Below are 16470 nucleotides of genomic sequence, written 5' to 3'. Positions count from 1 at the left end.
GTTGATCTGTGTTGTGTTATTTAGAAGTCAGGCTGGTTGGAGGTTCTCGCTGCTCTGGGAGGTTAGAGATACTTGATGATCAGACGTGGGTTTCAGTGTGTGCTGCTGCCTTTGACCAGCAGGATGCAGAGGTTGTGTGTAGAGAGCTGGACTGTGGGGCTCCTGTACAGGTGCTGGGAGAAGATGCTTTTGGAAAAGGAGACGCTCAGATGTGGACACAAGAGATTCAGTGTAGAGGAAATGAGTCTCAGATTCACCTCTGTCCAACATCACCATCACATGAAAACAACTGTTCACAAGAACACAACATTGCTTTGCAGTGTACTGGTAGGAGTTTAAACTACAATAAAACATATTAACTTCATTTTATTATATCATTTCATATTTACACTAGCTTTTTTTCTTACTTTCACAGACATAGTAAATGTGAGGTTGGTTGGTGGTCACAGTCGCTGTGCTGGTAGTGTGGAGGTTCATCATAGAGGTCAGTGGGGAACAGTGTGTGGTGCTGGCTGGGATTTGGCTGATGCTGCAGTGGTGTGTAGAGAGCTGGACTGTGGAGAACCTGTAGATGCTCTGGGTGATGCTCAGTTTGGACCAGGATCAAAACTGTTTTGGATGAAAAATGCAGGGTGTACTGGTTCAGAGTCTATACTTAAGAAATGTGGATTCTTAAAACCAACTGATCCTGATGTGTGTCTTGATAAAAGCGCTCAAGTCATTTGTTCAGGTAAGCTAAAGCTGAAAATCCAGTCCTAATGTATAAAGCAGTTGCATCAAAAGCTGTCATAATTTCATTTTTTTGTTACCATTTTCCACCTTCTTTTTGACCACACAAACTGTTAAATTAGGCTGTAATAATCATGGACCTTGTTAAAAATAAACTTTAGAAGCTTGTTTCTAATAATACATTTTATTGTAATGCCCTGAATAAATTTATTCATAGATATTGTTGACATGGAAATGTGGGTAGATTTTTACATAAACTATAACTATTCATTTTTTTCTATATGAGCTGTTTGTGAAGCTTATTTTCAAGGCCTTTTTGGACTGGAAAAAGTTGACATGAATAATATGTTTTCATAGTAAATATATTGGTAACACTTTACATTAAGGTTCCCTTTGTAAAGGGTTTATAAAGGTGTTTGTTAATGAGTAATAAGTCATTTACAAATGCATTATAAATCATTAATAATGCAGTTATAACTGCATGAATAAAAAGGCGACTTTAATGCAATACCTGCCAAATAGTGAGCCGTTTTTAACTCACATGTTATAAATGCTTAATAAATGTATTTATTAACATATTTAACTCAAAACCAGATTTCTGGTTTATTTTATGATGCAGCAAAAATTGACTATCATAATTAGACTGAAGGTTGTTGTATTTGTGCTTTCTTATTAATATCTCATGACTGCCACTTGTCTTACTATGTTGCTTACCAGAAGTTTTTGTCTTACCCATGATACTCTCCAAAAAGGTCATGATGCCTCTCCACAGCAGTGTATAAAAACAAAATTATTGTTTTTTAAAGACAAAATTCCAACTTTATTTTGAAAATAAAACAAAAGATAATAACCATAACTTGATTAGATATTAAAGTCTGCGTGAACCGGAAGTTGCAAACGACTCTTCTCCAGTGTTGTGACGTATTTCCAAGTGAAACAGAATATTGAATAGAGGGCAGAGTTTTACTTTAGTGCTCCTCCTTTCCATCTCTCGCACTCCTCCTCTCCATATCTCACTCATAGCAGACGAACGGTTGCAGAAGAGTGGTTTACACATTTCAACCCAAGCCGTCAAACTGATGTTATCAGAGAAGGAACGCCATTCCAGACCAGAAGTAACTTTTCAGATTTTGATTAAAGATTACTGCGGCAAACAAGTTTTTTCTGTGTTTTAACTTGCACGGATTCATTGTTCACCACAAGACCAGTGATATGACCAGTAATAATATTAATGTAAAGTGAAAACCCGTGAACCATTTATTAATGAGTTATGAACATTAACAACCTATGAAAAGGAACCTTAATGTAAAGTGGAAACCTGTTAACCATTTATTAATGAGTTATGAACATTAACAACCTATGAAAAGGAACCTTAATGTAAAGTGAAAACCTGAACCATTTATTAATGAGTTATGAACATTAACAACCTATGAAAAGGAACCTTAATGTAAAGTGAAAACCTGTGAACCATTTATTAATGAGTTATGAACATTAACAACCTATGAAAAGGAACCTTAATGTAAAGTGAAAACCTGTGAACCATTTATTAATGAGTTATGAACATTAACAACCTATGAAAAGGAACCTTAATGTAAAGTGAAAACCTGTGAACCATTTATTAATGAGTTATGAACATTAACAACCTATGAAAAGGAACCTTAATGTAAAGTGAAAACCTGTGAACCATTTATTAATGAGTTACGAATATTAATAACCTGTGAAAGTGAACCTTAATGTAGTGTGCATCGTGTTTATTAAAGCAGACGCAGATCTCTTTTGTTTTTTTCCTGGTGACATATTTTATTGTTGAAATATTAATAAGCAATTAATAATTATTCTTGATATCATGATAAAGGATACTGTAATTTTTTGGGAGTGCCAGAGCGGTTATTTATTTAATATAAAAAGCTAACACCGCGAATAAACATATAATATACAAACTAACACAGCGATTATAATATAAACACTTGAAAAACATAGTCTGCAATGTCACTTCAGTTAGCTTACCCATCAAATCAGTAACTTTAAACACAAATTTTACTTTAGAGCATGCCCTGGTAACTGCATGACTTCTTCTCATGATAGTGGCAAGGCTTTATTGGATGCTCACTAGCGCCAACTCCTGTCACACGCCAGAACACGCATGTTAGTGATGTAACCCTGAAAGAGTATATAAGTATACAGAGTATATAAGTATATAAAGAGTATATATAAAGAGTATATATTAGTATAGCCTAATATATTATTGTCATGTCTAGTTTTCTATAACTTTCTTCATAATAAAAAAAATGCTTCATCTGAATCCTGCTCCCTGACTGCTCTTTACACCAAATGTGACAATAATGTATAATGAGCAATGCATTCTTCTTCTATTTATAATAATAATAATAATTATTATTATTATTATTATTATTATTATACGCAGTAGTAGTAGGCTATATACTTTATTATTCTCTTTCGGGTTCTCATCACTATGCGTGTTGATTCTGGCGTGTGACAGGAGTTGGCGCTAGTGAGCATTCAATAAAGCCTTGCCACTTTTGAGAAGAAGTTACACAGTACTGTTCCAACTTGCGTTGAAGTGAATTTGTGTTTACTGATTTGATGGGTAAGCTAACTGAGGTGAAATCGCAGACTTTGTTTTTCTAGTGTTTATATTATATTAGTAATCGCTGTGTTAGTTTGTAGTTATCTTAAACAAATAACCGCTCCGGCGCATCCGCGCATGTAACGTTACTGTACGGATGACCAAAGCCAAATAACGTACTCAAGTTACAGTGGCCTTTATCATATCAGAAATATCTATTAAATGCATATTAATATGCTGCTAATGTTCTGTAATGGTGCATTAGGTCATTGATTTAATGATTTACACAACTGTTAATTAAAAAAAAAATACATATTTAGGTGCCTTTATTCAGCTTGTATGAAATATGTTTGGCTTATAGGTGTGATGTTTATTATCTTTTCTGAATACTTGATTGTTTCTCTGAATGTTTTAATTTAAGTTTACCTGCATAAGCCACTTTTCATGAGAAGTCATGCTCTGTAACTTTGTGCTGTAAAAGATTTTTTATTTTTTTCAAGTTTAAAGTTGTGTTTACTGAGACATTCATCAAAAATAAAATATTTCATCTGAAAAAGATATTATCTTCTGTGTACATTAATAATTAATAAATACATGATTAACGTGTGTTCACACTACATTAAGGTTCACTTTAATAGGTAATTAATGTTTATAACTCATTAAATGAGTTCCACTTTACATTAAGGTTTCTTTTCATAGGTTGTTAATGTTCATAACTCATTAATAAATGGTTAACAGGTTTCCACTTTACATTAAGGTTCCTTTTCATAGGTTGTTAATGTTCATAACTCATTAATAAATGGTTCACAGGTTTTCACTTTACATTAAGGTTCCTTTTCATAGGTTGTTAATGTTCATAACTCATTAATAAATGGTTCACAGGTTTCCACTTTACATTAAGGTTCCTTTTCATAGGTTGTTAATGTTCATAACTCATTAATAAATGGTTCACAGGTTTTCACTTTACATTAAGGTTCCTTTTCATAGGTTGTTAATGTTCATAACTCATTAATAAATGGTTCACAGGTTTTCACTTTACATTAAGGTTCCTTTTCATAGGTTGTTAATGTTCATAACTCATTAATAAATGGTTCACAGGTTTTCACTTTACATTAAGGTTCCTTTTCATAGGTTGTTAATGTTCATAACTCATTAATAAATGGTTCACAGGTTTTCACTTTACATTAAGGTTCCTTTTCATAGGTTGTTAATGTTCATAACTCATTAATAAATGGTTCACAGGTTTTCACTTTACATTAAGGTTCCTTTTCATAGGTTGTTAATGTTCATAACTCATTAATAAATGGTTAACAGGTTTCCACTTTACATCAAGGTTCTTTTTCATAGGTTGTTAATGTTCATAACTCATTAATAAATGGTTAACAGGTTTTCACTTTACATCAAGGTTCTTTTTCATAGGTTGTTAATGTTCATAACTCATTAATAAATGGTTCACAGGTTTTCACTTTACATTAAGGTTCCTTTTCATAGGTTGTTAATGTTCATAACTCATTAATAAATGGTTAACAGGTTTCCACTTTACATTAAGGTTCCTTTTCATAGGTTGTTAATGTTCATAACTCATTAATAAATGGTTAACAGGTTTCCACTTTACATTAAGGTTCCTTTTCATAGGTTGTTAATGTTCATAACTCATTAATAAATGGTTCACAGGTTTTCACTTTACATTAAGGTTCCTTTTCATAGGTTGTTAATGTTCATAACTCATTAATAAATGGTTAACAGGTTTCCACTTTACATTAAGGTTCCTTTTCATAGGTTGTTAATGTTCATAACTCATTAATAAATGGTTCACAGGTTTCCACTTTACATTAAGGTTCCTTTTCATAGGTTGTTAATGTTCATAACTCATTAATAAATGGTTAACAGGTTTCCACTTTACATTAAGGTTCCTTTTCATAGGTTGTTAATGTTCATAACTCATTAATAAATGGTTCACAGGTTTCCACTTTACATTAAGGTTCCTTTTCATAGGTTGTTAATGTTCATAACTCATTAATAAATGGTTCACAGGTTTTCACTTTACATTAATATTATTACTGGTCATATTACTGGTCTTGTGGTGAACAATGAATCCGTGCAAGTTAAAACACAGAAAAAACTTGTTTGCTGCAGTAATCTTTAATCAAAATCTGAAAAGTTACTTCTGGTCTGGAATGGCGTTCCTTCTCTGATAACGTCAGTTTGACGGCTTGGGTTGAAAACGTGTAAACCACTCTTCTGCAACCGTTCGTCTGCTATGAGTGAGATATGGAGAGGAGGAGTGCGAGAGATGGAAAGGAGGAGCACTAAAGTAAAACTCTGCCCTCTATTCAATATTCTGTTTCACTTGGAAATACGTCACAACACTGGAGAAGAGTCGTTTGCAACTTCCGGTTCACGCAGACTTTAATATCTAATCAAGTTATGGTTATTATCTTTTGTTTTATTTTCAAAATAAAGTTGGAATTTTGTCTTTAAAAAACAATAATTTTGTTTTTATACACTGCTGTGGAGAGGCATCATGACCTTTTTGGAGAGTATCATGGGTAAGACAAAAACTTCTGGTAAGCAACATAGTAAGACAAGTGGCAGTCATGAGATATTAATAAGAAAGCACAAATACAACAACCTTCAGTCTAATTATGATAGTCAATTTTTGCTGCATCATAAAATAAACCAGAAATCTGGTTTTGAGTTAAATATGTTAATAAATACATTTATTAAGCATTTATAACATGTGAGTTAAAAACGGCTCACTATTTGGCAGGTATTGCATTAAAGTCGCCTTTTTATTCATGCAGTTATAACTGCATTATTAATGATTTATAATGCATTTGTAAATGACTTATTACTCATTAACAAACACCTTTATAAACCCTTTACAAAGGGAACCTTAATGTAAAGTGTTACCAATATATTTTATTTCAGAAGATATTACTAATATATTGAATATATTACTGACTCATTATTGAAATTATTGAACTTCAAATTTTGTTCTTTCCTGTGTTGTTCTTTCAGAAGTCAGGCTGGTTGGAGGTTCTCGCTGCTCTGGGAGGTTAGAGATACTTGATAATCAGACGTGGGTTTCAGTGTGTGCTGCTGCCTTTGACCAGCAGGATGCAGAGGTTGTGTGTAGAGAGCTGGACTGTGGGGCTCCTGTACAGGTGCTGGGAGAAGATGCTTTTGGAAAAGGAGACGCTCAGATGTGGACACAAGAGATTCAGTGCAGAGGAAATGAGTCTCAGATTCACCTCTGTCCAAAATCACCATCACACAAAAACACCTGTTCATATGAAAGTGATATTGGCTTGATGTGTGCAGGTTTGAGCTTTTCTTTTTTTTTTTCAAATTTAATGTTCCCAAAAACTACAGTAAATATTCATTAATTTCATTTTCTTTGCGTGATACTTTTCCCTAATTCTTTCCCTTTGTCCAAATGTTTTTACTCCCTTTTTATTCATTATATAGACATTATGAGAGTGAGGTTGGTTGGTGGTCACAGTCGCTGTGCTGGTAGAGTGGAGGTTCTTCATAGAGGTCAGTGAGGAACAGTGTGTCATTATGCCTGGGATATGGCTGATGCTGCAGTGGTGTGTAGAGAGCTGGACTGTGGAGAACCTGTAGATGCTGTAGGAGGTGCTCATTTTGGACCAGGATCAGGACCAATCTGGACAAATCGCAAGTTCTGTTCTGGATCAGAATCTACACTGAAGAACTGTGGAACAGTAAATTGGGGTTTTTATGGCTGTGATCATACAAAAGATGCAGGAGTCATCTGCTCAGGTAAACTCCTCCAAACCTTGACCTATATATGAGACTATCCTCCTCCAAAAAAATAAATAAATAAATAAAATAAAATACAAAATACCTTAATTTTAAGTATATCAAAATAAACTACAAAATACAGCATATATCAAAATAAACTACTGTATTTTTGTTTTTTAAAAGGGAGCATGAAATTTCTTCGCAAGCCTTCCATCATTTGGCCTAATTTGATCTATCTCTTCACCATCACTTGGACTCAGTTGATTAAGTAAACAATGTTTGATAGCAACAGCTATTCTCTGCCCAAGTCATGTTAATACATTTGCATATGTAACCAGTTAAATCACAATATGTAGGATTTTTGGATTAAAATATCCAAAAACCACTAGAACAATGTTATATATTTTGTTGACTTGTGTACTTACATTATCCCAAATGTTCCCAAGAATTTTTAAATGCAGAGAAATATTCAGTTTCTAATAAATAAGCATGTGTCCGTGCATTCCCTATCAATGACATCATACCCTCAATTTCCGTTTTTATTTAGTAGAAACCGTGGAAACATCAAAGACACTTTAGTATATTATGTGTTTCATTAGACAGGTGAGCAACTGTTTGGATACATTCATCAACAGAAAACTAATCATTGTTATATAGCTCAACACAGTACATCTTATTGTTTAAATCTTGTTTTCTTGATTTACCATGAGTACCATGTTTTTCCATGACTAATATCGATCTAGCTTACTGCAGTGTGCAACAAGAGTCTCATAATAGCCACCGAGCGAAAGCAGAGTAGCACTATAACAACTTTCAACACACAAATGTATCTAATATGATAAACAGCACTGCTTTACCCTACGTGCACATGACCGGAAGAAGTGGAAGCAGCGACTGCGGCATAATAAAAGATCCGCTGCTGTCGAGCTGTGTGTCGCGCTCGTCTCTCATTAGCAATCTCTCCAGCGGCCTTGTTACTGCTCTCACAGCATTCAGCCTGCTCTGCTTCATACTACAGTAACGTTAATAATCTCATCCATGAACTTGATTTCTGCCTGAGTCCTATCCCAATTCTTTTCCACCAGCTGTAGACTTGAAGACAACACCTCCCATGATTCCGTGAAATCAAGGTGTCATCAAGCTATGCCTTTGTTTTGAATGACAAACAAGTCATTCATAAGAAGATAACTGATGGCACCTGTATTCATAGCAACTAGTTTCTAACTAATTAATCAATTGATTGTTAAGCATAAATATAGGGGGATGCTGCTCGGTATAATAGTTTTCAAGAACATTATGTAAATTGGTAAACTAGCCTATGCTACCAAAACGAACACCAAAACTTATCATGAACTGTTAAAAATGATAGCAATTTAAGCAAAAAATGTATGGAAAGCTGACAGCCTGCACATTTCTTGACCACCTTCTTCCATGTGGATCAATTTTCTGTTCTGATCTCAACAAATCTGGGAAAACTACTGAGTAGGCACCAATCAGAGGCTGCATTTTTATGTCATCATGTAGACTTCTTACATTTTACAGTATTTTAAAAATACAAAAATACAAAACACTAAAATATTTTGATACAAAATTCTAAGTCATTTTCATCAACCCTATCAAATACAAATACAAAATACTATTTTGTATTTGAAATACTTATTTGAAATACATGTATCAGAAATACTGCCCATACCTGCCTATAGGTCATTTTTCAAAGACTTTATTACGACCTATATTTACGTTTTAAAGTCATGCGCCCTCTAGCTGGTGTAAAAATAATGACAGTCGTGTTACGTCTGTCATCATGGAATGACGTATGTATATGTCGTTACCTATCAAAATGTGAGTTCATTTAAATGCAATGTGTGGACTTTTTACACCATTTTTCCTACTTCCATTTAGCAAAACTCATTTTTTTTATTTTTTATTAACGACTACACCCACCCCCTACCCTTAGTGATTTATAGTGCATATACACTTAATGAGCACATTCACTCCTTGGGATCGAACCCAGGATCACATGATCGCATATTGTTATATATTGCAATGCTCTGCCAACGGAGCTACGCAAAATCCGAAATATGACACAGATAAAAGAGAACAATGCATTAAAATGAAAGTGTCCTGTTGTCGATAGGGGCGCCACTTTAGTAAACGCTCCTATGGGTCATATTTCAGGGAAGTGACAAATGACCTATATAGTTTTGGTTATTGGTTGGTGAATGTTGAAAATTTCCCTTTTATGTTCCATGAAAGAATGTAAGATGAGTTTGGATTGACATGAGATTGAGTAATTTGATTATTTTACTCCTTTCACATTAATAAGTTGTGCTTTGTGGTTGACCATTAATGACAAGAATTACACATAGATAGCAAACAGAACTGGAAAGTTTCTTATCTCTTGCTACTTCAGGTGTCAGGCTTATTGGAAACTCCACTTGCTCTGGGAGAATTGAAGTTCTTGATGATCAGTCGTGGGTTTCAGTGTGTGCTGCTGCCTTTGACCAGCAGGATGCAGAGGTTGTGTGTAGAGAGCTGGACTGTGGGGCTCCTGTACAGGTGCTGGGTGAAGATGCTTTTGGAAAAGGAGACGCTCAGATGTGGACACAAGAGATTCAGTGTAGAGGAAACGAGTCTCAGATTCACCTCTGTCCAACATCCTTACACAAAAACAGCTGTTCACATGATAAGTACCAGAGGCTGTTCTGTGCTGGTGAGTTAAAAGAATATGATAATAATATACATTTTACTTTTTAATTTACCTTTTAATCCCACAATGCACATTGAAAACCTGATGCTCACTATGTTCCCTAAATGGAAATTCTTAAGCACAAAACAAATCACATGAACCAACACAATATCAACAAAATATTATCATGACATGCAATAGAAGATTTGAAAAGTCAAACCATTATTTAATGAAAAGTCAGCATAAACATCATAGATAGGTATTATAAAATTAAAATTTGGCTGTAATGTTGCATATATATAACATCAAAGTATATTTCATGACATACTTTAAACAGCATAAAAAAAGAAAGATTTTTTTCCTTTGTGTTGTTAATAAACACCAGTGGTGACAACACAAGCACCAAGTCATGTCAGCAGAAATTGAGCATTCAGTGTCTGAATGTGTAGTGAGCCAGTGTGCTTTACCAGTGCCCAAATTTGTGTACACAATATACTGATACGTGAACTAGTGTGCTTATGGAGATCCATGCATAGTCTCTATCTGTATTTTTCTGTCACTTAGATAAAAAGAATGTGAGGTTGGTTGGTGGTAAGAGTCGCTGTGCTGGTAGAGTGGAGCTTCTTCATAGAGGTCAGTGGGGAACAGTGTGTCATTATGGCTGGGATTTGGCTGATGCTGCAGTGGTGTGTAGAGAGCTGGACTGTGGAGAACCTGTAGATGCTCTGGGTGATGCTCATTTTGGACCAGGATCAGGACCAATCTGGATGGGTGGTACATTTTGTGCTGGATCAGAGTCTACACTGAAGAATTGTGGGTCAGGAGGATGGAGCATACATACATGTACTCACAATTATGATGCCGGTGTCATCTGTTCGGGTGAGTCATTTAACTGATTGCCCAAGAATTTGTGTTGACAAAGAATATTGTTTGTAAAACTGTAAATGTTTATATGGTTATTCCATGTAACTATCAAGCAATTGTTTTTGTCTACTGTGCTCTGTCATTCATGTAATATGAACAGGTCATAAAGCTTCCAGACTCATTAATGGATCTCACCTCTGCTCTGGGAGGTTAGAGATACTTGATGATCAGTCGTGGGTTTCAGTGAGTGCTGCTGCCTTTGACCAGCAGGATGCAGAGGTTGTGTGTAGAGAGCTGGACTGTGGGGCTCCTGTACAGGTGCTGGGAGAAGATGCTTTTGGAAAAGGAGACGCTCAGATGTGGACACAAGAGATTCAGTGCAGAGGAAATGAATCTTATATTTCATTTTGCTCAATATCATCATCACATAAACACAACTGCACCAGTGACAATAATGTGGGCCTGATCTGTTCTGGTAAATTATAAATATTCAGTGTCTATGTATTTGATACAGTATGTCTTCTCTGTCAGTTGCATTATACTCAATTTTAACTTCTTTGCTCTATCCAGGTTACACAGAGGCCAAACTGATGAATGGTTCAGACTCTTGTTCTGGAAGAGTGGAGCTTCGGTTCATCAATACGTGGGGCACGGTGTGTGATGCATGCTGGGATATGAGAGCTGCTAGTGTCCTCTGTAGACAGCTGAATTGTGGGATTGCTGTGTCTGTTGTGGGATCAGACTGGTTTGGTGAAGGAAGTGGTGAAATCTGGGCTGATGTGTTTGATTGTGACGGGAATGAAACAAAACTCTCAGAATGTTCCATCTCTTCATGGAGTCGAGCTGAATGTTCTCATAGACGAGATGTTGGAGTCATCTGCTCTGGTGAGCAAAATCATACTGTAATGAAGTCATGGGTTTCAGATTGAAACTACACATTTTAATAAATGTAGCATATTTTAGATACTGAATGACAAATAAATACTCTCTACAGAGAGTGAAGCTCATCTGGGGAACTGCAGCTCTCCACAAACTCTCAACTGCAGCTCCACAAAACAGCTGTCAATCACAAACTTTGGTAAGAAAATCAACATCTGGGCAGATTCTTCAATTGTTAGTGATTACTAATGTGTTTCTCTTTCTCTGAATATCAGGTCACGGGTCCATCAGGCTGGTGGGTTCTGGGGGAGACTGTGCAGGGAGGCTGGAGGTTTTTCACAGCGGCTCATGGGGGACAGTGTGTGATGACTCCTGGGATATTAAAGATGCCCATGTGGTGTGCAGACAGCTGCAGTGTGGAGTGGCCCTCAGTAACCAGCAGGTACCAGCCTGGTTTGGTCCTGGTTCTGGACCCATATGGCTGGATGAGGTGGAGTGTGAGGGGAATGAGACGTCCCTGTGGAGCTGCTCTTCTCCAGGCTGGGGAAAACATGACTGTCAACACAAGGAGGATGTAGGAGTCGTGTGTTCAGGTAAATTAGGACTCAGTTGTGAAAAAATTGTTAATCAGTAACATCAAAACAAAAATATTTAAAAAAAAAAATAGATACAATTTAGATTTTAAGTTTTACCTAATCTTTTTTTGGTTATTTTAGTCATTTGTATGTATGTAACATCCAGTGGTTGAAATGAATGGGGTTGGATGAGAGCTGATATAGCATTCATGTTTCTTTCTAGAGTTTAAAGAGATCAGGTTAACTGAGGGCTGTGAAGGGAATGTGGAGGTTTTCTACAATGGATCCTGGGGTAATGTGTGCTGGAACCAGATGGACAGAGACACAGCGAGTCTGATCTGTCAAGAGCTGAACTGTGGAAGATCTGGTGTTTTGTCTGATTCTACACCAAGAGTTGAATCAGCTCGTAACTGGCTGGATGAAGTGAAATGTCGTCCACATGATTCAAATCTGTGGCAGTGTCCATCTTTACCCTGGGGACAGAATGACTGTGGTCAAGATGAAGTGGCCAAAATCACCTGCTTGGGTAAGACTGATGTATTTTCCATCTCTATAAATACAACAGTAATCCGCTAACATTTCTGAGCATATAAACGAAATATATATATAATATAATTAGGGCTGTCAAATTTAACATGTTAACCCATGCAAGTAATTTTATTCAGTTTAACATGTTAAAACTAGTGTTACATTATATGATTGCGCTGTTATTCATGCAAATGCTTTTAAACCATTAAACCAATGTGACAAAAGAGAACTCAGTGAAATACTAGCACACTGTCTGTGAATCTCCTGTCTGTGTGACACACACACAACTCACACTCAGAAATTGCTTTAGACAGCATGCCGGCCACATTGAGTTCTCTTTCTCACAAAATGATGCCAGAATGCCTAATTAACCTGCTGATGTCTGTCATTAATGTTAATCAAAGAACAAAAGAAAAAGAGAAAATCACTCACTACTCTTGACTGAATAACTATTAGGATTAATCTTGTGCCCTGCCCAAATAATCACACTTGCAATCTTGGTCACTTGAGAGCTTGTGCACGCGACAGGAAGTAAGTGTCTGAAAAATGCCAAAGTGCAGTGCCCTTAATGCACACTAAACTGTAAAGTTAGATGCAATTAATCATAATTAATTACAAATATATATATATTTTTTTAAATTGATTGACAGCACCAAATATAATTTTGAATGAACTGATTACAGAACAGGAGAGTCATGAGTCTCCTAGAAGCTCTTTGTCATGCTCCACATCTCCACATCAGAGACAGTGTTCAGGTAAATTCATATGATATAGAAAACATAACAGCCATGTGTGAATAATGCATGTAATTTTGTTTGGGGGAACCAAGAGGATTTAATAGAGTACCTCAGGGATGACTTGTTATTGTAGGCCAACCCGGAAGTTAGCGGGTCACAGGTTCCCTCGATCGAAAGCCTATGCATTTTTCCCATAGACTTTTGGAAAATCGCAAAAAAATAAGCTCTTTGTTTAACAAAGGGTTAACACGTTAACACAACATTATATATATATATATATATTTATATATATATATATATTAATATATATATATTTTTTTTTTTTTTTTTTTTTTTTTTTTTTTTTTTTTTTTTTTTTTTTAAGCCTAAATAAAGTCATCAGATATAAAAAGCTAACATAGGCTATAAATGGACTACAGCACACCATGGAAACCACCAAGCTTCCTCAAACTTTATTTAAAAACATGCTCACTGATTATGATCTGCGTTGTGTATGAATGCTTATCTACTTTTTCATGAGAAATGCTGTCCAAATGTCCTGTTTGTCATGATGACGTCTAAAGTCCCCGCCATTTTTAAGACACAATAAAGGTTTAAACAATTCACAAGAGGGTTATAACTGGTGTGTTTTATGTCATAGATCAAAACATGAAAATATTTAGAGGCTTTGTTAACCACAGACCTTATTTCAGGCAATTTAGCAAAAACCCATTGAACAAACCCATTGACTTTGGGGCAATGGAACCGGAAGTCCTAAAATGCTAAGTCGCTTCTGGGTTTTGCCTACAAAAACACATCATCCCTGAGGTACTCTATATCACACCACACACTGTAGATGGCGCTGTTCTGACAGAACTCTGTTGGCCAATAATAATGTCATCTTGTCTGTGGTGGATTTTAGAGCATCTTCCTCTCAGACTGAGTGGAGGGGAGGGCCGGTGCTCTGGGAGGCTGGAGGTGTATCATAACGCTGTGTGGGGCTCAGTCTGTGATGATCTGTGGGACATCAGCGATGCTCAGGTGGTCTGCAGACAGCTGGGTTGTGGAGCAGCACTGAGGGCTGATGGGAATTCAGTCTTTGGTGCTGGTGAAGGTGTTGTGTGGCTGAACAGAGTCGAGTGCAGAGGGAATGAGATTCACCTGTGGGACTGTCCTCTCTCCCTGAAGAACCACACTGACTGCTCCAACAAAGATCACGCTGGACTCACCTGTGCAGGTCACAGCAAAACACTGACCAGTATCGTTCATTTTAGATCATTTTAGTGCTAATAATATTTGTGTATTCAAGAGCCTTGAATCAAGACAATCATGATTCTGAATGTGTCTGTCTATTTTGCCAGATTTGTCAGTGTCCACTACTCCTGCCACAACAACATCATCTTCTCCTTCAGTTTCTCAGACAGTGAGCTCAACATCAGTCTCTCGTCCACAAACTCCTCCGTCTCTCTCTGTGCTTGTGATTGTACTGGGAGTTGTGCTCTTCCTGCTTTTAGTGCCACTGCTTATACTGATTCAGCAGAACAGAGTGATGAGGAGAGGTAGGAGAGATCCAGAGACTGTCATATTGTGTCTTATTCAGTGTGTGATCAGTCATGTGTTGTGAACTGACAGCAGGTTTGTCTCTCTACACTCACAGCTCTCTCTAAGAGGAGACACAGGAGCACGACTGAGGCCGTTTATGAGGAGATTCATCACAGACACAATAACAGGCACAATCACTTCACTCAGAGGGGTGAGTAAGTGTCATAGTGTCTGATTTGTGGAGATCAACAGGGTAATCAGTTCATTCAGAGGGTGAGTAGAGTAACTCACATAGATTAATTTGTAGCTTGTTTGTGATATAGGGTTAGTACTATATGATCCAAATGATATGGGGATTTTGGCTGATTTGTGATTTTGAACATGTCTGATGGTTTTACTCCATAACAGGAAGTGTCCTTTCTACTGAACAGCATTCTGGGTATGAAGATGCTGATAAGCTTCTTTCAGGTTAGAGGACTGAAATAGAATTAATTTACTACATACAGAAAAGTATGTGTGTTAAATGATTAAAAACATTCACTTAAGTTATCTTAGAAGAGTATAAATTATATAAATCATTCAGCACATAATTCAGATAAGGTTTTATTATTAATAATAACAATAACAATAATAATATGCATGTATTTTCTTTTTCAAAGCAAAATCTGCTGTAGGAGTGAAAACTGACTACTATGATGATGTCATCACCACTGAAGGACCAACAGGTCAGTGACTTTATTAACTGATCACAGAAAACTATCTATTTGGCCTGTGAATTAGTTTCTGTTTATTCTCTTTTTCTGTTAAATAATTTAGTAGAGCAACAAAAGACACCAGAGAATTATGATGATGTAATCATTCCTGAATGGAGACCTCATGATACAGGTTTATTTCTTTAAATATATATATACAGTTTCTAAATCTAAACTTTTGTCCATTAATTGATGCATTTATTTTTTTGCATTATTTTATTGTAGATGACTCAGCAGAAAACTATGATGATGTCGTCATCGTACGGCAGATTTCCAATGATAAAAAAGGTACACTTGTACATTAGAACAGGGTTTTTTTTTTTTTTTCTTATTTTTCATTAAATTATAGTAGCATATAAATTATGAAGACTTTTTCCATGTAATTAATACTAGACACATTTATATCAGAGGGTGTTCAGGAGGAGTATGATGATGTGAAGAACATCAGGGAAAATATGAGTGACGTGTTTGGTATGTTACTGACACCTTTATGAATAATTTTGGTTTAGCCTTTTTAATAGCTTTGTATTATCACTTTATCTTGTTCTATCAACTTCTGTTGTCACAATAGATTATTTAAATGGACTGAAAACATTGTGTTCATTATAATACTTTTTAAAGCATGCTGATACATGAATTTGCTCTTGTTTTCTAATAACAGACTATGACGATGTGGAGAAAGATCCAGGAAAACATGGAAGCGCTGTATAACTCAAACCACACACACCGCCTCAAAAAAAAGTTTTTAAGTGGTCTGAAAAGTATTTATGATCCCATACTGTTTTACCTGCAGTCCAGCAATGTTTTATGTTGCACTTTGCATTGAAATCTTTTAATTCAG

General features: G+C 36.0%; 1 protein-coding gene across 1 annotated transcript in view; it reads left to right on the top strand.

The window, feature by feature from the left end:
- The window catches only part of LOC137024489 (scavenger receptor cysteine-rich type 1 protein M160-like), a 49311-nt gene extending 32971 nt beyond the window's left edge, over positions 1 to 16340 (top strand). The window contains 17 exon segments of the mRNA XM_067392064.1: positions 422 to 730; positions 6338 to 6646; positions 9498 to 9797; positions 10338 to 10652; positions 10798 to 11112; positions 11208 to 11522; positions 11632 to 11715; positions 11792 to 12109; positions 12315 to 12617; positions 14258 to 14572; positions 14697 to 14894; positions 14993 to 15088; positions 15286 to 15345; positions 15537 to 15602; positions 15855 to 15917; positions 16023 to 16100; positions 16291 to 16340. Of these exon segments, the coding sequence (XP_067248165.1) occupies positions 422 to 730; positions 6338 to 6646; positions 9498 to 9797; positions 10338 to 10652; positions 10798 to 11112; positions 11208 to 11522; positions 11632 to 11715; positions 11792 to 12109; positions 12315 to 12617; positions 14258 to 14572; positions 14697 to 14894; positions 14993 to 15088; positions 15286 to 15345; positions 15537 to 15602; positions 15855 to 15917; positions 16023 to 16100; positions 16291 to 16340 (3494 nt within the window).
- Positions 16341 to 16470: the final 130 nt, after the last annotated feature.

Source organism: Chanodichthys erythropterus, chromosome 8, assembly GCF_024489055.1.
Source record: "Chanodichthys erythropterus isolate Z2021 chromosome 8, ASM2448905v1, whole genome shotgun sequence".
NCBI classification, from domain to species: Eukaryota; Metazoa; Chordata; class Actinopteri; order Cypriniformes; family Xenocyprididae; genus Chanodichthys; species Chanodichthys erythropterus.
The sequence above is the reverse complement of the archived record's forward strand: the minus strand, read 5'-3'. Positions and strand labels throughout refer to the sequence as shown.